We start from the raw sequence: 23,817 nt of genomic DNA on the forward strand, positions 1-23,817 counted from the left end.
TGACAGTAGAGGAAGGACTGACTGCCCCCCCCCCCCTTTTTCTTGCCACCACTTGTAAGCCTGTCTTACCAGAGTGGAAACCCATCTAGCCAAGGAAGACTTCATAACATCTTTTTCTCTCTTAGTATTAATGGAGATAAAAAGTAGTTTTTGTTTTGGTGACCTGATCGGGTTAGTGCGAGACAGGTAAGCTCTCAAGGCTCGCACAGGGCAATTAGCTACATCCGGGTCTGAAGGAGCTAGTATGTTGCTCAGCGGTTTGATCTGAACTAATGGAGATGGTTTATTTGGCTTCTGTTTTTTTGCTAAGAAATTAGAACAAAACCCGAGGACTACCGAACCATCTTTCTCGAACGAGATGTCTCGAGGTGAACCAGACAAAGCATGTATTTCGCTACCCCGTCTCGCGGAAGCCAGCATAGTAAGCATGACTGCTTTCCGAGTGAGATTATCAAGACTAGCTGTATGCAAAGGCTCAAAGGCTTGTGATCTTAAGTATTCCAAAACAAGAGGCAAATCCCAAGCCGGGACAGAAGATTTGGATTTAGCAAATCAAAGGGACGCTCCCTTAATCACACTGGAGATAACACCCCCAAGTGAAATAGAGTGACCTAGCTGTTTCAGCGTAACTGAAATTGCTGATCGACGAACCTTCAGTGAAGTCGGAGAAAGACCCTGGTCAGCAAGCCAGGATAAGTGGTTTGCCACCTGCATTGAACGGGGCGATGTAACATTCACTCCGTTAACTTGACACCACTTGGTCCATGCCAACCAATGCAAGGTGTAGACTGAAGAAGTTGAACCTCTATGCGATCCCTGGATCAAATCCAGCGTAGAGGCCGAAGCCCCTGAGCGTCTCAGTGATTCCCGCACAGTTGCCAACCGTGAAGGGAAAGCCACTGTGGGTTTTCGTGGGGGATGCCTGATCGAGGTTGAACTAGATCTCGATCTCTTCTGAGCTCGAGAGGAAACGGAGGCTTGCTTGCCAGCCGTAGGAGATCCGGAAACCAAGGTTGGCTTGGCCAGTTTGGAGCGATCAGTACTAGTGACGGTCTTTTGAGGTCCGCTTTTCTCAACACCCTTCCGAGGAGGGGAATCGGAGGAAACGCATAAGCGTGTAGACCGCTCCAAGATATCTCGAGAGCATTGATCCTCCATGCTTCGGGATCCGGGAATGGGGAGACAAAGATCGGCAGACGGCGAGAATACCGAGTGGCGAACAGGTCTATCATGGGCTTCTCCACTTGAGCCCAGAGGCGGAGAAGCGCGTGATGCGCAATAGTCCATTCTGTGTGGACAATCTTGGTAGACCGACTCAACGAGTCCGCCAAGACGTTCAGCTTCCCTGGAAGATACTTTGCTGATAGTATGATCTCGTGGTGGTGACACCACATCAAAATCTCGCATGCCCGATGTGACAAAGCTAGGGAGCAAGATCCCCCCTGCTTGTTCAGGTAAGACACCACTGTGGTGTTGTCTGAGTGTATCAGCACATGTTCTCTCCTGATGCGGGGAAGAAATTCCATCAAAGCCAGAAAAACTGCTTCCAACTCTAGCATGTTTATATGCCACGTGGCTTGCACCTGCGTCCACAGACCGAAGGTCGTGTGGTCGTCCAGGTGAGCCCCCCACCCCGTGAGCGAAGCGTCTGTGAATAGGAGCTTCGAAGGAGGGGAACGAACGATGGGAACGCCTTGTGTGAGCCAAGCTGTGATCAACCATTGCTTGGTTGTGTCGGCAAACCAGTCGCGAAGTGAGACCAACGTCTCCCAGTTCTGTGATTCCGGCTCCTATCTGGCAGAAGGCAAAACCATCCTGCCACTGGAAGCCACAGCCACAGAAGCGGAAGCAGAACCAGCAGTGGATTGGTAAGCATCAGCACCAACCGGAGTCATAGAATGGCGACCGGAAGATCCTGTTGTCCTACTACCGGAAGTAGCGAACACATGCTCTTCACACCCCAACCCGTACCCCGGAAGGGAATAAGGCTGACGTGAGGAATGAACCTTATGGCTGGTATGCACTTCCGCTAGAGCGGAAACCGTTGCCGCAGGTTTGCGTACTTCGCCAAGAACACCTCCTGCCGACGCGTAAGCGCCGAGAGGACCAGGAGGTGCTGTTGTCTGAAAATAAGACAAAAATTTGTCGAAAGGAGTTCCTGACGACGATTCCAACACCACTGTTGGTTCTGCAACTACGTCAGCAGACGTAACAGTCGCAGCTGGTTCTAAACGAACCCGCGCAAGAGACTTTGAGTTTCCAACTCCTGACGGGATGGGCAGTGAAGCAGACAAAGCTATCTGCCGGTCCGTCGCTAGCATGTCATGAACCTCTGTCTTGAAAGAAGACAAAATAGCCAGTAAATCGGCTTTACTCAAAGATTGCTCGGCTTGAGGAGCCTGAACCTTCTCCGAAAATGATTTGTCAGTTGAGGTAGGTTTGCCATCAATAGAAACGAAAAAGGATTCTTGAGTCTCCGGGTTGAGAACACTAACTATGGACGAATTCTCACTAAGAGAATTTTTCTAAGAGCTACGAGTAGTTGTGGTCGTAGCCGCCTTAGCTTTAGTTTTGCCCGCTTTGCCTGAGTGAGACCCTGGAGAGCTAACCTGCTTGGCAGAACTCCGAACTTTCTCTTTATTTTCTGCTTGTCAGCCATTTTGAATCAAAAATGAACTAACAACAAGAAGATGCAAAACGCTCAAATACGCTAAGAAAATTCTCTCAATAAGAAAAATAAAATCTCTCACCAATTCCTGAAGAAAGGAAGAAAGATGAAACAACGTTACCGAGATTCGATGGTCTTCACACAAGTAAAGACCAATGGCTAAAGAAAAGCCAGAGCACTTCAAAACACGTCCAGCGCCGTGCGTTGAAGGAAAAGGAATGAGTGTCACCGGTATACATCCTGCGCATGCGCGGTACACCGGTAGGGGAGATAACCACTACGGACCATGCCTTATATGGCATGTGGTTTTTGTTTTAGAGTTATCTCCCCATGTTACCATGTAAGAGTGCTTCAATGTCTTAGCAACCAAACGAAGTTATTGCTATCTATGTGAGTTGGGTAAGAATATGTAATTTAATGTAAAATTAAAATCACAAGAAATAAAAGGAAGTGAAAAAAAAAAGATAATTGTAAAAGTTCACCTCTAGGCAACTGTACCCGAAAGGAAATGTACATACAAGTACTTCTGGAACTATTATCTCAGAGAATGATATGAAACTCAAGTTTACCTACAATATCAAAACAATATTTCATTGAACAGGGATCACATCAACCAGAAATTTTCAGTATTTTAGCACACACAAAATCTCAAAATACCACAAACAATATGTCATGTTGTTTTGAGATTTCGTTAGTCTGAAGTTTTCTTAATTAGAAACAAATTGCTTATTGTCTCTGATTTAAGGTAAAGCATGTAAATGAGAAAGTATGTGTACAAACAGAAAACACACAGTTACCATGTTTGTTATCACGTGTTTATTGATTGATTAAAATTTTGGAAAAAAAAAATAAATAAATAAAAAATAAATAAAAATATCAGTAACCGGTCATGAATACTGGGCTACTTCGCTCGGCTAGTTCCTTGCTGACACAATATAATGTAATTATTGAATGCTGGACTTGGTTTGATCGACTGGTTGGTGTAACAGAGTGACCACAGCTATTGTGAGAACTATTGTTCCTATTAACGGCTGGCGCAGTCAACTGATTCAGAGCTAAAAGTGTTGGTTGAATGCATCACATTACCTCCCCATTAAAGCTGGTGACCTCCATGTGAGGGCAAGGAAATGGGAAGTGAAGTTCCTCCCCGCTGGCTTTCTCCCACGGCAACAATGCTTCATTCTCTGCAAATACATTCAGCTACACAATTGAAAAAGTTCTGTTTCATGCGCCTAGAGTTATGAAACTTTTACCCCTCCACATGGACACACAAATACAGTCACACACATGCAACGCACCTACACATATGCACAGTGACACACACACACATACACACACACTGATAAGATTATAATAAACGGTAGGAAGTAACAGAATACACCATATCATACAGTAAGTTGCTCTAGCTCTCTTAATAATTTGCCATTTGTAAAAGACTACGCACATAATTAAAACACAGGGTAATTCCTTACCTGTGCAATGTATGCAAGATTAGGCACTACCAACTCTCTTGGTGTATCATGCTGACCAGTTCGCTTACAAATTGCTTGGTCAAAGTCAGGAAGAATCAAGTAAAGTTACATCACTTATGTTGTATCATTTCCTCTCTGTTTGACTTTGACTCTGAATCTGTCATCTCTGGGTCAAGGAAAAAGCGAAGCGGTGGAAATGCATGTTCAGCATGGTTCATTGCGAAAGTTTGTGAGAATATTTTTACTGTTAATTGCTGTCAGTCACTGAATGTCCTTTGACTGACAGACATAAACATATTGGACTGATATCAACAGATGGGAGGGGTCCTTGAAGCATACTTACCAGGGTTAAACTTCAACACATGGCCTGTGGACAGCTGCACGGCCACACTGTCAGGGTTGCACGGATCCACAGACAGACTGATCACCTCTCCCTCCACAGGTACAGGGGACCTACAGAAAAACATCATTCAGAATTCACATGTTTATCCAAATCCCAACCACAGCGCACACACTGCATAATAGACTGGTTAAGTGTACAGTGTGAGTGTTAGTGTTAGTGGTTATTGGTACTTTTTTATGTGGTGACGTCAGCGTTTTGTGCGCAGTTCAAAGGTTATGGGTCAAAGTTTACGTTTGCTCCCTTTGATCTGCTAACGAGCGGTGGTTAAATCGACAGAAATAACGAGCCCTGAATGTTATGTAAAAACTCAGCGAACGCATGTTTATTCATACATTTCTTTATAACCAGTATGTTACTGAACAACTTAATGCTACAAATGTCAGTTTCATGTGTGATTTATTCCAGGTTTGATGCACTAAATTCTCAGCCAAAGAAATGAATCGGAATGAGTGAATCTGCAGACAGAGAAAGATGCACACAAACACTTCTCTTCCAGCGAATTCACTTTCTGAAAATTCTGTTCACGTCGAACGTTCTGCATGCGCCTATTCAACATTTGAGTGGTTAAAATGTATCACAGAAACATTAAGATGTATCAATACAAACAACATTGCAATAATCGTTTCTTTTGTTCTTGTTTTCGGCTGTGTCGTCTATTCCGTGTATGACTTTTCTTCTTTTTCCAACTGAAGAGTCCAGACATGGGACGCTACTCTTTCGAATTAATGCAACAGTTGTCTTCCCTCCCACCACGTTAACGAAAGTGAAACTAAACGCACGGGCCAAGACGCCGTTGTCGGTTTCGTTATGGTAAGCGGAATGCGTAATGATACATAGATTTTCCTTAAGTTAACCACTACTACTACCACTAAAACTGTACACTTAATCTCTCTATTGACCACTCTCCTTAATTATAAGGGATACTCTTGGTAAAAAAAAGGACGGTCTCAAATAAATCAGCCCAAGAGTTGTATAGTTCGGTATGGGGTTTGGAATAATATTGATAACACCCCACACCAGGAATATCTTAAAACTAGTGTCTGAACATTCAATTATTAAAATTGTGAGTGCTTTATTGGGGTAGTCTTTTTCTAATTTGTTTGCCTCAACAAAAGTGTGAATTGGTTGCATTTGCTAGATTACAGATTTGAAATCCTAAAATTCAACAGCTTCTGACTGCCCAAAATCAAGAACAAAAACAAATATATGATCCTACACTGAATCGGGATTGCATCCCTGAAGTGTAGCATGTTTCTCTTATCACACTCATTGAAAACCGAGTGCCCGAAGCATAAGAACCACCTTTGGAGGCAATGCCAGTCAAACAGGATTGAGGTAATAGCCCTATAAAACCTGCTATGGATATGCAAAGGTTCCCAAGAGCACACAAGGTGACAGCAGCAGCCAGACCCCATCATAAACAGCTACTCCACATCTCACATGTGTGCTGTCTTCTGACTTAAAACATCAAGCTTCTTCTTCTTCTTCTGTGTTCCCGCTCTTCTTGTTGGGTTTGATGCGTGCATGCCTGGTTTTCTCCTGTAGATGGGTGTCGGCACAGGAGGTCTGCCCGCTGTCCTCAGCCAACATGCTCCGTCTTCATGGCAGCTCAGGTTTTTTATCGAGGTTCTCTCCTCTAGATCCGCCGTGTTTCGCCTAGGGGCTTGCGCTGCCTAGTTGATAGGGTCACCTCGTAGAGGATGTGGTCATAGACCACGCACGGTCGGTCTTGGGATAGGGAAACGTTATGCTAGTCCGGAGGGATTACGCCACAAAGGCCACCTCGCGAAGACCCAGGGTCCTAGACTAGGGAGGTCCAAGGGGGAGCACCGGGAGGGCTACCCCTCTACCCGCACCTCCAACACAATCCCTTCCCCTGGTAGCTTCATCCCCAAGGAGGAGACAGAGCTACCTGCAACACCCCATCAAGCTTCTAATATAGCTCACCCTTTGCCAGGGAGTTGTGTTGCTGCCCTACATGCCAACCGGCATAACGGGCAGTCAGTAAAGTTTGCCAGGGAGACAACTCCGTCAATGCAGAGCAAATGCATGTGACAAAGAGGACTACTGCATCACCCTGTAACATTAACACAACACCGCTATCAAACATGCCATCAAGCAATGCAAGTTTTCCTATCATTTCTCCCCATGTTTTTCCTACCCAAGCTCATGTTTATCTGCACTGGGGGCTTGAGGCAGACGTGCGGTGCTCAAGACGACACCAGCGTCACCTTGGATACTGAAGACCAGGATGTCAGCTCGCGGCCAGCACAGGTGAGTGATGCACGCTGGGAATGGTGTCTGACAGGCCGGCATCAACCCACTGGAAGTAACAAAATACAATGTGCTCACACTACTTCTCGCTCTCTCCTACACACACACACACACCCACACACACACACACACACACACACACACACACCCACACACACACACACACACGCAACGCACCTATGCATGTGCACGGTGACACACACATTTATAGTCATACACACACATACACACACACACACACACACACACCATGCTCTCTCTGTTTCTGTCTGTCTGTCTGTCTGTCTGTCTGTCTGTCTGGACGTCCGTCTGTCCATCCGTCCGTCCATCTGTCTGTCTGTCTGTCTGTCTGTCCGTCCCTCCTTCTCTCGCTCTCTCCCTCAGTCTCGCTCTCTTCCTCAGTGTCTCTCTCTCTGTTTTGAGGTTTTATGGGCTAGGAAGAGTTACATTCCCTGACGGTGAGTCAAGTTGTAGTCATGCTGACAGAGTCACATTGAACAACAAGCTCTAATGTGCAAGTTTTTAAAAGAGAAAGGCATCATATCGAGTGTACACTGCATGTCAATATTCACATTGGAGCTCATTGTTCATTGTGATGCTATTGCCTCATTTACAACTTCGCTCACCTTTAAGGAATATAACTCTGCCAGGCACATGTCTCAGTTGTTTCACTTGTTCCCTACACAGGTTTAATTCACACTAGGTATAAGCAATGAGGATATTAGATGAGCTCCGAGCAGCAGAGTTTTCTTACCTGTACGAACCATTGAGGACAGGTGTGCTGCACTGCGCTCTGAACCCTTCTCCCCCTGCTGCGTCCAGTTTTGCACTAACCTTGTTCTCCAACGCTCCTGAAACACAAGACTGATGCTACAAACAGTGACACCGCTTGCCATTTTCAAAACCAGTCGATATGTTTTGTCTTCTTACAGAGTCATGTAGTGCGTGTATCTGTGTTTCGATACAGACGTTCGGAGAAACACGAACGTCAAGTTCAAGTAAAACGACCCCTGACACACAAATTTTGACCCGTGCACAAGACGTATCGATAAACAAAGCACAAATAAGAAACAATAATAAAAGCAAAGAAAATAGCAACAAGATAGGCAACCATCTAACAAAGCCGAGCAAGCAGAATGACAGGTCTAATGAAAAACAAAGAGGTACTGAGTCGGAAACAAGATCGCGATTCTTTCCTTCGCTGCACGACGCAAATCTTCTGTGACCTTTGACCAAACGTAGCTTCCACATTCGATCACTCAGCTTAATATTTACAACAGAAAGCCAAGGGGGTGGAATACTGAGATGAACCTACAGAACTGTGCATCCTCAAACCTGACATATTCATCCCAACATTTAATTAATTCAAAAACACAGAAAGTTGCTTTCACACGCCAGCTTTGATTGCCAGTGGTTATCAAACTGGGACTCGTGTGGTTATCAGCACGGAACCCGTGTTTCAAAGCATGGCTCCCTGGGTTGATTGTGCACTTATTTTCTCACTACCAAAATGATGACAAAAACGATGTTTGGTGGTTTGTTGACAGACCAGCTTTTTTGTCGGTCCTCGGGGGGCATATCGACTTTTGTTTCATATTTATTGACCTTCGGCCTTGGTCAATAAATATGAAACAAAAGACGATATGCTCCCCCTCGGACCGACAAAAAAGCTGGTCTGTCAACAACCCATCAAACATCTTATAATGTCCTCCTATCATAAGGACCTAACATAACAGGCACCCATTTACCAGAATCTCTCACAGACATTCAAAGACGTAATATGTAATTCTATAGAAACAAGCTTTACTTGATGTCCAGATTCATTTAAAAACACCCACCTTTCTCACCACTGCTGAAAACGAGGAACTGGTTGTCATGCGTCAAGACTCCAACATCGCCAGTGACCTCTGGTGGGGAGGCAGGGGAGACAACCTGTGCGGCAGCAGACGGCAGAGGAAGCTGAAATGCCGACATAGGCGGAGGGACGACCATTTTACGCATAGGAGTCACCTTGAGATTGCCTGCGGAAGAGCAAGAAAGAAACTTCCCTGTTTAGAAACCGATGCAGGCAGGTTCACTGTTACATGACATTTCTCTGCTTTCATGCTCCCTGTCACAGATACAATATGGAGACCCTGAAAATACAATCTTGTTGTCTGAAAGACACAGGGACACCCTGCACGGAATTCAGTTCAGCACAATTAATCACAACAAATCATACCCACAAAAACCTTTACTTTCACCACTAAATTGCATACATTTTGACCCCCACCCCTGATCCCTACAGCTACTATTACCACCACCAGACCTGTTTACTCTTACGGAATGGGCGGAAGTTTTACGGATTTAAGATCGTTTTTCCGCTTGTCCGCGCACTGCTTGAAGTCTTCCGCAATTTGGCGCGATTTTGAGAAAAAAATATTTGTGATGTTTTCGGTAAAAAGTCGCGATAGTTTTCTCAGTATTAAGACGTCTTTCGTCAATTTCCTGTTAGAACCGTGTGTCTTCTTCCGGTACTTTGGTTACACGTGTTGCCAGTTGGTGTCTTTTTGCAAAATGCCTCCAACGAAAAGAAAGGAACAACACCGACACCGACACGAAACTGACGATGAAGAGCGCGACTAATGCGTGTGGGGCAAAGAAGAAGAGAATCTATTATCAGAAGTGGAAAGAAGATTACTCAAAGAAGTGACGGACTTGACGGTTTCCAAGAAATTTGGACCAAGCCATTCTTACTGCACGCTGTGTGACAGTCATTTCTCGATCACTCATGGTGGGAAGAATGATTGTGAACGGCACGTACAGTCCATCAGTTTATCATTTCTGGGCACACAGCAAATTTAATTATGAAAAAAAAGTGTTTTATTGCTTTAGAGCGAGTTTGTGGCTTTAAAAAAAATCTTCCGCATGAAGTGGAAAATCTTCCTCATTTTCCTCATTTTCCTTCAAATCTTCCTCATGGGTCAATGTAAGGGTAAACAGGTCTGCCACCACCACCACCACTTGCTCAAAGCAGGAAAAAAAACAAGACAGCAGAGACAGAAGTTTCATTTTACTGTAGTTTGCACAAACTTACTTCCATCAATGACAAACACATTGGCAGGATCTGATGAGGTCTGTCCAAGGCTGTGATTTGTGGTCCAGGTCCATGTGTACCGAAAGTAGTGACCTTTGGAGGTCACAAGATGCAGATGACCTGCCTGCTCTGGATCCCAGGTCAAGGCTGATATATCACCTTGGTGAGAGCCAAAGGTTAAGGTCTGTTTCAAGGACCAGTAGTAGTTACTGCTCGTCCACAGCTGAACTAGAAAAATGGGAAAAAGTAGATGTACATATACAGTATATATATAATTTCAAGAGCAGCAATCTAAATAACAATGCAGTGCCAGTTCTATCAGTACTTGTTCTTTTTTAATCTAACTGTTGCACTCTCACAATTACATGCAAGCGCATGCAAAAAAATATTATGTCAACAGAAAGGTTACCATGAAAGGATCCACTCCACAACATCACTATTCATTCTGCTTTTCATATATCCTGTTTTAGACACACATTAACACTGCATTTCCTAGAGCAAAAAGAATAAACCATAGAGTGGATCATATATAACAAGTAACGGAAGACAAAAGATTTGAAGTCTAAAGTATACTACAATGCCTGCTGCAGAATCAAAACATTAACACACATTTTTGTTGTATTTCTACCAGAAAAATCTTGACATTTCAAATACCATATGAGGAAGGCTTGCTGGCGTCACTTTCTGTTTCAGCCACGTTGGGGTCAGGTGGAAGCTGCTGACACCACACTGCCAAGATGGTGGAATCCAGGTTCCACAAAACCTCTTGTACCTGGCGATAATAGAAACAATAAAACCACTCTACTTATAGTTATACAAGGCACACCTTTGCATTAACAGAACGTTGCTAAAAAACCAATCAAATATACTAACCATGACAAAGACAGCAATGTGGGTTTTTTGCCTGTGAAGGCTTCTCCAGGACAAACATAGAAGAAACAAATTCATTCATTCTAACCTGGTTCAATTGATGAACATTATATTTCCCTATGAAAATGTCTAGGAAATTAAAGCTGTGTGTACAAGAAGAATTTGTCAGAGAAGTGGTTGCCTTCTCTGTTTCAATCACTCCTGAGCAAATGCTAAAAAATAAAATCATACTAAATGTGCCAGAAGGACTTTAGGGTTGTCCTAAAACAAGGCTCCACTGTACCTTAAAGTTGTCTTTGCCCGAAGCCAGAGTGAACTCTCCATGCTGTAAACCATTCTTCTCAAAGAAGACCACATTGTGCTTGTTCGGCTTCCTCTGTGTGGACGCAATCAGTGCGCCTGATGGCCTGTGATAGGAACCCACAGAAAGCAATTAGTCCATCATTTAGAGATCTACATATATGCATACTGTTTCTTAAAGAAATCCAAATGTGCACACACACACACACATACACACACTATCACACACACACATACACACACTATCACACAAACACACACACACACACACACACAGTAAAAACAGCAGAACTTACTTCCAGAAGAGTGCCTGTTCCAGTCCATTCATGGGTTCCGAAGTGGACTGCAGGACACCCTCACGTGACCACACCCTGATGTATCTGGCAGACGTTTTGCGATTAATGGTGCTGACAGCAAAATACTGTCCATCACCACGCCAACGGATTCTGGGTCTCCTATCATCCCATGCTACAACCCCCTCTGCATTCTGGAGAAGGAATTACATTTGAATTAATTGGGCTGTTGCGTCGAATCGTGCAGCCTTGAAATATAAGTGTACTCTCTCTCTCTCTCTGCTTGCAGGAGTGAACCGAACATTTTCTTTTGCATATATATTATATATACTAAAAATAAAAACTATATACATGTACTTCAAGTATTAAAGAAGAGGCCAAGCACTGTGGCACACAATAAAACAAAAACAGCAGTAAGAACAAAAGAAGCCTGTTTTATAAAAGCAGTAAAGTTTCTTACCTCTTTCTGTGTGCGTGCAGCCTGCTTGCCTTCTGATCCATGGAACTGTGTCTCCTTCTTTCCCCAGCCCACGGACACAAATTCTTCTGAGGAACAAAATACAGACAGAACAACGCCAACATCAGTGAACAAGTCACAGGACGGTATATATTATGTGGCAAAATACAGCACAGAAGTGCAATTATGAAGGTTATTTCTCTTCCACTCTCTCATTCCCAATCAAATACATGTATGTACATTTCAACAAATGTATTTCAAAGCAAATTCAAAACATAAGAGAGAAAGAAGAATAAGATGACCCAATGTTGCTTATTTTTCTTATGTCTCAAAGAAAGTTAAAAATAAATAAATAAACTCATGATGCAAAAAGAATAATAAAGCTAGCTAATAGAAACAGCTACTATCAAAATATGCATGAAACTATCAAGAAACGAAGAGATAAAAGACATTGATGTCACAAAAATCAACTATCCACAAACTCTTTGCATATAATCAACGAGGCACAACAACAACAACAAACTAAATTTAGCAAAGCAATCTGTCTACTTCAAAGCACAAAGAAGCTTCTTTGCCAGACCTTCTCCAAAGTCAGTTGAGTGCATAGGAATTTCCGTAATGGGATCAAATTCTCGAGTCATCAAAAGCAGCGTCTCTGCACCTGGTAAACAGAAGATCAATATGCCGGTACAGATATTCAGTAAACAAAGAGCATTCTTCTTTATTTAGCATCTCTCTTAAACTTTTTTCCCCCCAAAGTGCTTCCTCCCTGATCTCAACAAAACAAGAATGACGTTCTGCATATGTTCTATGGTGTTGTAAGGAAAAGTAATGTAATGTAATGTAATGTAAGGTAAGGTAATTTTATAGTCCTGTGAGGTCACCCTCATGAAAAGTCGGCTTAATTTCTTCCTGTATGTGTTTTCCCAAGCCCTGAAACTTTTGTTGTAAATTTGGGATCTTTATCATGCGCATGCGAGCACGTGGGGTAGTTCAGACACCAAAGAGACACTGCACAAAGTCAACTCTAGGAAAATAAATCCCTCACCAAACACAGGGTTCGAACGCAAGCAATAGCAACAAACTGATTTTAAAGTCAGCGTGCAACAAACTGAGTTTTCTCTCTTTTCTTCTGTGGTGCATATATTTGGAGAAATGAGCCAAAAACCTTTGAAATCCAAAACTATTAGACAAATGCAATCCATGAAAAGATGACGGGAAACAAAAGTTTTGTACACCAATGTAAACACTGTACATTTCTCTGCCTGCCATTATTGGGCAATCCAGGCTCATCCAGACCTCACAGCAATCCTCTCACCATCAACCCTCTTTACACATCAGTCCACACACACACATCAGTCCACACACACACACACACACACACACACACACACACACACACACACACACACACACACACACACACACACACACACACACACACACACACACACACAACAAACCTGTGGTCAGCACCAACAGTTCTTGGTCAGGACTCCACTGCATGGCTGTCAGACCACTGTCCACACTGCCCATACACTCCGACTGCACAGACACAGCATTGAATGATAAATGAAACATGTACCACTTTGCCTGTTAGCGCAACATCACCTTGTGAATGTCAGACCTGCAGAAGCACAAGCAAGTCGATTTACAAGGTCTCCTCCAATACCCACACCCGTGTTTTTTTCTTCTTCTCTTTCTCCCTGTATCCTTGGGGTTAACTCATTCGCTGCGTGTCTAAATTTCCCCTGTGTTCCCTGCCAACGCGCGATTTAGAGCCATTTTGAAAAAATTATTAAAAATCAACAACACAAGATAACCTTACATACCTTATGTTTTTGCAAAGTTTGGAACTTACTCTTTTAGAAAATATATGAAACATTTGAAAGTACATACCTTTTGTTGTCTTCATATCCAGGCAAAATATCCAATTTGAAGCAAAACAAAAAAACTTTCTACGTCATGGGTTCATCATACACAATGTCATGATCGACATTTGCATTGCCCGAATCATCACCCAAATGATCGTCCATTGGCACAAAATCGTCACCAGAATCTAAAATATCATCTCCACTATCATCATCACTGAGGTCAAGATCAGAACCGTACTGAATAACACGTTCTAGCACTCTTTTCAAGTTACTACGTCTCAGCAGAACGATCCGCCATCTTGGAAAAGTCAAAACACGTGGGTCGCACACCGTCAACAAAATTTTTATTAATCCCAACAATTTAAGGGAAGGAACTGTTTACAGTGAATGGTACCACTGTAGACAGATAGAAGTTCATTGCAGGGGTTGTTTCCCTTGGTCAGCAGGACCGTTTACACAGTTAAAAATTCGTGATATCCGTCGGAACTCAAGTACCGGCACGCAGCCAACGCTAAACACAGGTGTCGGAATTCCAGTTCCGACACGCAGCGAATGAGTTAAAGGTCGAGTAATAAAATGTCGAGGACATTAATTTGGTCGAGAGTCAAAACGTTGAGGGTGACAATAGGTCGAGTGCGACAAAAGGTCAACAGCAAAGGGTTGAGTGCGACAAAAGGTGGTGTATGGTTAGGTCAATAAATGAATTGTGAATATCAGATTCGTATGGGTTTGGAGAATGATAATGAGCTGCCACTCGTATGGGAAACATTTTCATTGCTGTATTGCAACTCTGTTTATGTACATCCTAAACAAGATATGTGTGAACAGTGCCGGTTCACAAATAAACTGACACAATCTTTGCTGCAACAGTATCCGTTGTATGTCACCATGTCTTTACCATTCTCTGACTGACAGCGCTCCACCCTGTGTCTGTGTCCCTGTCCAAATCTCCTGTCACCCTCCATTTGGATGTGCTACATACATTTATACTTTAATTCAAAACTTTGAGAAGAGACATTCTTTTGTGTGTCTCGAGCTGTGGTCATTATGCCCCCAACGGCACATCATTTACCGAAAAGGCCAAAGCGACCAAACCAAAATACCAGTTACTCAACACACTGTTTCTCACTAACGTGTTATGACTAACTAAACAAAACCAACTTATTAACCATAAACTAGGGAAAATTAATACAGCATTTATCTTTCGCAAAAATTATAAACCAAACAAAATTCATGACAACCGAAAGATATTCCTGAGTAAAAACAAACAAAAAACGCCTAGAACAGACAGACGTGAAGAAAGGGAACTCAACATTTCCAATTCTTGACCTGTTGTCACCCTTGACGTTTTGAATCTCAACCAAATGTCCTCAAACCTTTTGTCGCACAGCTGTATACTTGCCTATCAAGACTCAAGACTTAAGACTCAACATTTTACTGTCCTTATAAAAACAAGGAAAATTGACATGCAGTGTCAGGCGATCACAGACACAAAAAAGATCACATCTACTAAGAGTTAAGGATTGCAATTAAAACTAACAACACTAACCGTAACACATTTACTAAGAATTAAGAGTTGCACTAAAACACATCGGAAACCTAAAAGTAAAACAGTCTCTCATGGCACACACACACACACACACACACACACACACACACACACACACACACACACACACACACACACACACACTCTCTCTCTCTCTCTCTCTCTCTCATCCTCTCTCTCTCTATACTTAGAACCAATAAAATATCCTCAGATCAAGTGCGTACTTCCTCCGAAAACGGCGTATGGTGGCCTAAATGGCGGGGTAAAAAACGGTCATACACGTAAAATTCCACTCGTGCAAAAAACACGAGTGTACGTGGGAGTTTCAGCCCACGAACAAAGAAGAAGAAGAAGTGCGTACAAAAACACACTAGCATGATATAAAAGTTCATGAATAAATAACACAGTGCGTATCACGACCAGGAGCATCCTTCCAACTCGCACGCATTATAACACACCCACACACACACACACACATATCCCCACATCCACCTCCTTCTTTGGCAACACCCCCCTCCCCCCTTGCCAACTCTTGACCACCACCACAACAACACATTATCACAAAGTAAGCATGTGAAAATCATTCCCTTCTAATGACTTACACTTACAGTCATGAAGCAGATATATCTCCACAGTGGTCTCCCCTTTAAAGACTATCAAAAATCTGAGAAAATTCAGGTCGCAGACCAATTAGAAGAGAGGGGTCAGGTGTTAAAATAGAGGAAAGCTGACAGATAACATGCAGAGAAAATCTGAGGAACCCCAGGATCTTAAAATGGGGGTTCTACTGTATGGTAAAAAACAAACATTTTAGACCTCCCAAAATCTGAAGAAAAAAAATCAAGCCTTAAAAGGGAGGGAGTCTTGAAATTGAGAAAAGGGTTTTATAGTTATAAACAGGAATCTTGAAGAAAGGAAAACAAGTCGCGTAAGGCGAAAATACAATATGTAGTCAAGTAGCTGTCGAACTCACAGAATGAAACTGAACGCAATGCTATTTTTCAGCAAGACCGTATACTCGTAGCATCGTCAGTCCACCGCTCATGGCAAAGGCAGTGAAATTGACAAGAAGAGCGGGGTAGTAGTTGCGCTAAGAAGGATAGCACGCTTTTCTGTACCTCTCTTTGTTTTAACTTTCTGAGCGTGTTTTTAATCTAAACATATCATATCTATATGTTTTTGGAATCAGGAACTGACAAGGAATAAGATGAAAGTGTTTTTAAATTGATTTGGACAATTTAATTTTGATAATAATTTTTATATATTTAATTTTCAGAGCTTGTTTTTAATCCGAATATAACATATTTATATGTTTTTGGAATCAGCAAATGATGGAGAATAAGATAAACGTAAATTTGGATCGTTTTATAAATTTTTATTTTTTTTTACAATTTTCAGATTTTTAATGACCAAAGTCATTAATTAATTTTTAAGCCACCAAGCTGAAATGCAATACCGAAGTCCGGGCTTCGTCGAAGATTACTTGACCAAAATTTCAACCAATTTGGTTGAAAAATGAGGGCGTGACAGTGCCGCCTCAACTTTCACGAAAAGCCGCATATGACGTCATAAAAGACATTTATCAAAAAAATGAAAAAAACGTTCGGGGATTTCATACCCAGGAACTCTCATGTCAAATTTCATAAAGATCGGTCCAGTAGTTTAGTCTGAATCGCTCTACACACACACACAGACACACACACACACGCACACACGCACATACACCACGACCCTCGTTTCGATTCCCCCTCGATGTTAAAATATTTAGTCAAAACTTGACTAAATATAAAAAATAGTCTGTTTACGGTAACCCGACCGACTCTATTTTTTTCGCGCGACCCTAGACTTTTTTTTGGCATTTGGGGAAAAAAAAAAAAAAAATCTTGTTTTTTTGTCAAAATAACGTAAAAATATGGGTTTTTTGGGGAAAAAAAAAAAAAAAAAAGAAAAGAAATCCCGACCTACCGACCCTATTTTTTGAGCCTATGTTACCGTAAACAGACCTATTTTTTTTGTGGCCTAAATATAAAAACAAGAAGGGCAAAGCCCATACGACTCACATGCTTGACCTTGACCTTTACATGACCTTGACCTTCAGGGTCAAGGTCAAATAACTAAACCTAGCAATGACATCATACACTAAGAACTGCTTTACACATTTTTCCTACCAAAATACATGTGACCTTGACCCAAGGTCAAGGTCATCCAAGGTCATGCAACACAAAGCTGTTAATTCAAGACATAGGAAGTACAATGGTGCTTATTGGCTCTTTCTACCATGAGATATGGTCACTTTTAGTGGTTCACTACCTTATTTTGGTCACATTTCATAAGGGTCAAAGTGACCTTGACCTCGATCATATGTGACCAAATGTGTCTCATGATGAAAGCATAACATGTGCCCCACATAATTTTTAAGTTTGAAACAGTTATCTTCCATAGTTCAGGGTCAAGGTCACTTCAAAATATGTATACAATCCAACTTTGAAGAGCTCCTGTGACCTTGACCTTGAAGCAAGGTAAACCAAACTGGTATCAAAAGATGGGGCTTACTTTGCCCTATATATCATATATAGGTGAGGTATTGAATCTCAAAAACTTCAGAGAAAATGCGAAAATGTGAAAAATGGTCGTTTTTAAGACAACAATTACGGCCCCTGTGACCTTGAACTTGAAGTGAGGTCAAGTTGCCGCACATGTTTTTTGAGATCTTGTAACCATACACCATCAGGCCACATCAGGTGTTGATAGACTTAATAGTGTCCAAGAAAATCCAACGTTAAAGTTTTCCGGACGGACGCCAGGACGGACGGACGGACGGATGGACGGACGACTCGGGTGAGTACATAGACTCACTTTTGCTTCGCATGTGAGTCAAAAAGGGGGGGGGGGGGGGGGGAGGTGGATGTCCAGTGGGAGCTAACAATTTGTGAAGTTTACCTCGTTCAGATCCAAAGTCCAGAGCATGAGGTTACCATTGCTGGTTGCGATGCAAGCTCCACCCTGATCAGGTAAATACTGCACCCCCAACACATGGCCTTGCCCCTTCATTCCCACTGCCGCCTCACTCTGCACTGAATGGCTGTGTGTCACCTTCACAAAATAATATTTGTTAAACATTTTACAGTAACAAGCTCAAGTCTGTGAACAACATCAAATTCTTTGGCCATGAAGAACAGTGTTTATATTTGATATACAGTGGAACCGCCCTTGACCTCACAACAAACTGAAGATACATACCCAGTCACACTTCCATGCTATTGCAAAACAAATATAATAACAACATTGAAAACAAATTGAGCTCAGCCATATCCTCCATCTGCCATGAATAAATAAATATACACAAAGTTACACATAATCAAGCTTAAAGGGTCACTTACCTGGACCCTTTTTGAAGTTTGATTTTGGAATAATTAACCAGAATATAGTCTTAAAAAAAGCCTGCTAAAAAAAGTTTAAAATACCTTCCTTGAGACATGTGATACCTCTCTGTATTTTGTTAACTTTATCATCAGATTTTGTTAGAATAATATACACATTTTTTATATATATGTGTGTGTGTGTGTGTGTCACTGTTAGTGTGTGTCATTGTTAGTGCGTGTGTGTGTGTCACTGTCAGTGTGTGTGTGTGTGTGTGTGTGTGTGTGTGTGTTACTGTTAAGAGTATGTGTGTGTGTGTTTGATCATACATATGCCTGTGTCACACGCAGTATGTGACTATATATACATCTACTAGAATGAATACCCGCTTCGCCGGGTAGCCGGCTTCGCCGGGAAGAAGTACTTAGAGCCGTACGCCGGCTTCGCCGGGTCCGAACAATGGACCCGCCAAGCTTAGGTCCCTCCCAGATTCGTGGAATGGGAACAGCACGAAAATGATTCAGTGGCCATAATGCCATTCCTGACCATATCGAGTCCCATCCTTGTCGACGAATGTAACCGTGTTAATCACCTTTGGAGGCGAACTCCACTCAAACAGGATTGAGCAATTTAGAGCTTATCTCTAAGCCCTTTTGAACTGTTATGGCTTCTGAAAGGAAGGCCAGTACATAAAATTACACAAAAGCCGCCAGACCACATCACAAACAGAACTGAACAATGCACAGGTGTTGCTCACATAAAAACACACACACACACACACACACACACACAAACACAGAGAAGCCATATCTATAGAGAGATAGATGACAGTGTATTTTTCGCGTGGCTATAAATTGATTCGACCTTTGCACTTTTACAGTGAGGATAATTTACGGGTCCAATTTACGTTCTGGACACTGCGGTGACCTTCTAAAAATAGTAACAGAACGGGAATATCCGAAGATGCCTCCCTCAAACTATAGTGCACCATACGAAGGAAGGGAGGTAAACGCTGAAAACCTGGAGAAGATGAGAAGATAAGGAAGAGTTACTTATAATGGTGAAATGAACACAAAAACCAAAATCAGTTCAGCGCTGCGCGCTGAGAGCACGTGTTGAAATATCTCATCGATGATATTGTGTCCGGGGTGTAGCTGAATACGGTGTCCAAATTTGAAAAAGATCCACCGAGAACTTTGGCGTTGTGATGTGGTGTAGCGGCTATGGTGTGTCGGTATGGGGGCCCGGGTAGCTGAGGTGGAACCAAAATCGGTTCAGCGCTGCGCGCTGAGAGCACGTGTTGAAATATCGACCAGGTTGTGTCCTGTACCGGGTCAACCTGAATATGCCCACCAAATTTGAAGCAGATCCATCGAGAACTTTGGCCGTGCATGGCGAATACACAAATACACAGATACACAGACACACAGACACACACACACAGACACAAGTCGTATATATATAGATATATATATACGACTTGTGTCTGTGTGTGTGTGTGTTCGCGATGCACGGCCAAAGTTCTCGATGGATCTGCTTCAAATTTGGTGGGCATATTCAGGTAGACCCCGGACACAACCTGGTCGATGAGAATTTTCAACACGTGCTCTCAGCGCGCAGCGCTGAAGCGATTTTGGTTTTTCTGTTCATCTTCCCAGATCCATTCCCACTAACTCTTCCTTATCTTCTCCAGTGTTTTGCGTTTATCTCCCTTCCTTCGTGTGGCGTCAATCCATATTCCCGTTACTATTTTTAGAAGGTCACTGTTCTCGTTACTATTTTTAGAAGTTTTCCTTCGTGTGGCGTCAATCGCGTACGGTGCGTCACTCACCCGGCAAAGCCGGGTACCCGGCAAAGCCTGGTATTCGGCTCTACTTCTTCCCGGCGAAAATTTTCAACACGTGCTCTCAGCGCGCAGCGCTGAACCGATTTTGGTTTTTCTGTACATCCATTCCCAGTAACTCTTCCTTATCTTCTCCAGTGTTTTGCGCGTTTATCTCCCTTCCTTCGTACGGTGCGCCGGCAAAGCCGGAGCCGGGTCCCCGGCGCAGCCGGGTATTCGGCTCTACTTCTTCCCGGCGAAGCCGTACCCGGCGAAGCGGGAATTCATCTAGTATATATATATATCTCCCTATACTGCCAACCAGAATTGCATAGAAACTTTCAATCCGAATATATATATATGAATCCCATATTCTTCCCAATACTCTTTCCCCAAACACAAGTTAATTGCTTATACACTCCTACCTGCTGAGACTGTGGGTCCAAAGCAAGGACGCTGGTTGCTGTGGCAAGAATGATTCGACCTGTATCAGGGTCAATGCTGATATCTAGACTACCAGCAACATCTGGCAAGGCAGGCACATGACAGACACGTAGAAGCTTCAGATTCCTCATCGTGTGGAAATGGGCTGAAAATCAGCTGAAAACAAAATCACACATGTGAGACTACGTACAGTGGAAGCATCCTTTTAGGACCTCGCAAAATCAGTGAAAATCAGGTCTCATAAGGACGGGAGTTTTATTTATAATAAAATGCAGGTAAGCACAAGTTGGCTTTCATGCATGTTATTGATTAAAAGCCCCACAATGATGTGCTTGGCAAAAAAACCAAACAAACAAAAACAAAACAAAAAGTTGGCTTTCATGTGTATTGCTGGGATGCCTTGTCATAATTACTTTGGTATCAGCATTTACCTTACACATGCTTTCTAATTCAATGCATGCCGGAAGATCAGTTAAAAAAAAATTGGGTCGAGCATGCTCCCCATGGGGTTTGTTTGTTTGTTTGTTTGCTTGCTTAACGCCCAGCCGACCACGATGGGCCATATCAGGGCGGTTCCCCATGGGGTATATATTCCACTTAACATACTGGCTTCAGAAGACAGTTCATATTTCACCTTTAAGTACCTAGCTTCTGTGTTCTTCCTGCAAGAAAATGTTAGATTAATCCCAGCGAAGCTGGAGGTATCCCACAATCAAACACTATACTGTAATCGACTTGAGAAATGTTCATGCCGATAATACATGATAAAGAAAGATTCTTAGTGACCTAACTGAGGCTACAGTTGGAGATGGAAGTTCACGAAAAATTGGGAATATACCCGGGTTCCACACAACCCCAAAAGTCAAGGGTATTCATACCCTTTCAGGAAAAAAGTAAAGGGTTTTTATACCCCTTCCAGATTTTTCACAGGGTATGAGTGACAATCGGTGTATCCATGAAATGTCATTTTTTTTCCAAATGATTGCCTGTCTGGTAGTTATCACCTTTGCCATTTTGACGTTGTGACAATACATCTATATCATAGTGTATTAATGCCTTCAAGTCTTTTTTTCTTTCTTTTTTAGTTCAATGGATACCTCTTTTTTTATTATGTCGCGAGTTTTTGTTTAATTTTCTTTGGATTGTAAAATTAAAATGATGAACTGTCTGAATTGATGAATGTTTCTTTGAAAGTTTACTCAGCTGTGCTTGCATTCATTCAAGAACACAATCACAAAGACTGCAGCAAAAAGAGAAACAAAGAATTACAGAATGAAACCAACTATATTAACTTCAAAAACCAGCATCATCATCATTATGACTTGTGATTAAATCTTATCAGTAAACAGCACAACTGACTAGAATAGACTGTCTTTGCACCTACTTCAATAAACCATCATCATCACCATTTACAACAAGCAACAAGAATATCAAGACTGACTAGACTGTCCGAGATCCTCATGACCATCTCCATCACCTCTAGACCTGACGCCAAAGTCAAACTTGAAACTGTGAAAAACAAGGGCCAATGCAGTTACTCCAATTTTTTTCTCTTTCTGCTTGACCGCCAAACGACAATTTTGTCTGTTTGGGGTCGGGTTTTTGTTCTTTCGTTTTGCGAGGCATTTTTTTTAGCAGGCAACAGCACCGGATAGGCTAAAGCGAACAGTGCCATTGAGATGATCAGTTTAAAAGATATCGCGCAGTTTGAGGACAAGGGAGGCAACCTCTGCTTCACGGCGTGTCTGTGTCGACAGAGGTGTGGCACGTACACGGCGCGTACTTAGTGGTCTCAGTAGAGCAGGCGGCCTGCATGCTGTTGCTTGTAAACTAGCAAAGGCTATACCCTTTCAGCGTTTGACTCGTACGTTTTTTTACCTCTTTGGAAGAAAACAGTTACGTATAATTTATACCTCTTCAGACAGCATCTCGTACGTGATTTGGAGGGACAAAGGGGTATTATACCCTTAATTCTACGTGATGTGGAACCCTGATATACTAACTAAAATACGGTGGGTGCTGACCAATTCTTCGATTTTTGATCCAACAGCACCCTGGGCTGCTTTGTTGGGGAAGAATATCTGAGACTACAGCAATTATGCTCACGCAAGTAGACGACGTCACGATGTTTTGACGTCAATGCATCGTGACGTCATTCACTCTTTTGAGCCTTTCCCTCGCGCGTGTTTATGTGCACAAGTGTGTGTGTGTGTGCATGCGTGTATGTGTGTCATATGCGTGTGTATGTGTGTAAGAGAGAGAAAGAGAGAGAACGAGAACAAAAAAGAATGTAGCCTATATCTGATTGTGTGTGTGTGTGTGTATGAGAAAGAGGGAAAATAGAGAGAGCGTGCATGCGTACCTGTGTGTGTATGTGTGTGTGTGCGTAGTTATGTGGATGTGTGTGTTATTGTGTGTATGTGAGTGCGCACACGGGCGCGTGTGTGTGTGGGGGGAGGGGGTGAGAGAGTGAGAGACAGAGAGAGAGAGAGAGAGAGAGAGAGAGAGGATTAGTCCTTCGCGGGGTGTGGGCCCGGGGGGTATGCAGTGCCTTGGCATTGCACTTCTACTTAATTTAATGGATCTACAATGCCAGGATTATATCTAGGTCTAGGACATGAATTTTAATATGATATAAGCAGTGGGTGTAGTGAGAGGAAATGGCAAAGGAGGATGAACTGAAGATTAAAGTGACAGAATTGTGTATACTTTTTACTTTTTGAGCAGAACGCGGTGGCACCTGAACTCAAGCAATGGAAGTCTGAGAGAGCGTCTGTTACTCTGGTTAGGAATTTAGCAAAGGAATGTCACACTTTGTTCCGATAAGACGACTTCTTAATCGACCATTTAAGCTCACCTCAACACCGGGTTGTCTTTCAAGTTTGCAGAATATTTGCAATACCATCAGTTTACACGCAACCAACATGTGTCTGAGAGAGAAACCGGAAATAGTTC

At 42.6% G+C, this 23,817-nt stretch overlaps 1 protein-coding gene across 1 annotated transcript in view; it reads right to left on the minus strand.

Annotated features, from left to right (window-relative positions):
• The window catches only part of LOC138979764 (elongator complex protein 1-like), a 41,047-nt gene extending 17,230 nt beyond the window's left edge, over positions 1-23,817 (minus strand). Inside the window, exons 1-15 of the mRNA XM_070352506.1 lie at positions 23,720-23,817; positions 20,844-21,018; positions 18,177-18,329; positions 13,277-13,358; positions 12,394-12,474; positions 11,817-11,902; positions 11,360-11,550; positions 11,047-11,170; positions 10,548-10,665; positions 9,894-10,121; positions 8,656-8,838; positions 7,572-7,668; positions 6,705-6,866; positions 4,484-4,593; positions 3,755-3,852 (exon numbers count right to left, since the gene is read on the minus strand). Of these exons, the coding sequence (XP_070208607.1) occupies positions 3,755-3,852; positions 4,484-4,593; positions 6,705-6,866; positions 7,572-7,668; positions 8,656-8,838; positions 9,894-10,121; positions 10,548-10,665; positions 11,047-11,170; positions 11,360-11,550; positions 11,817-11,902; positions 12,394-12,474; positions 13,277-13,358; positions 18,177-18,329; positions 20,844-20,993 (1,863 nt within the window). The 5' untranslated portion in view covers positions 20,994-21,018; positions 23,720-23,817. The remainder of the gene's footprint in view (positions 1-3,754; positions 3,853-4,483; positions 4,594-6,704; positions 6,867-7,571; positions 7,669-8,655; positions 8,839-9,893; positions 10,122-10,547; positions 10,666-11,046; positions 11,171-11,359; positions 11,551-11,816; positions 11,903-12,393; positions 12,475-13,276; positions 13,359-18,176; positions 18,330-20,843; positions 21,019-23,719) is intronic.

Source organism: Littorina saxatilis, linkage group LG1, assembly GCF_037325665.1.
Source record: "Littorina saxatilis isolate snail1 linkage group LG1, US_GU_Lsax_2.0, whole genome shotgun sequence".
In the NCBI taxonomy this organism is placed as follows: domain Eukaryota; kingdom Metazoa; phylum Mollusca; class Gastropoda; order Littorinimorpha; family Littorinidae; genus Littorina; species Littorina saxatilis.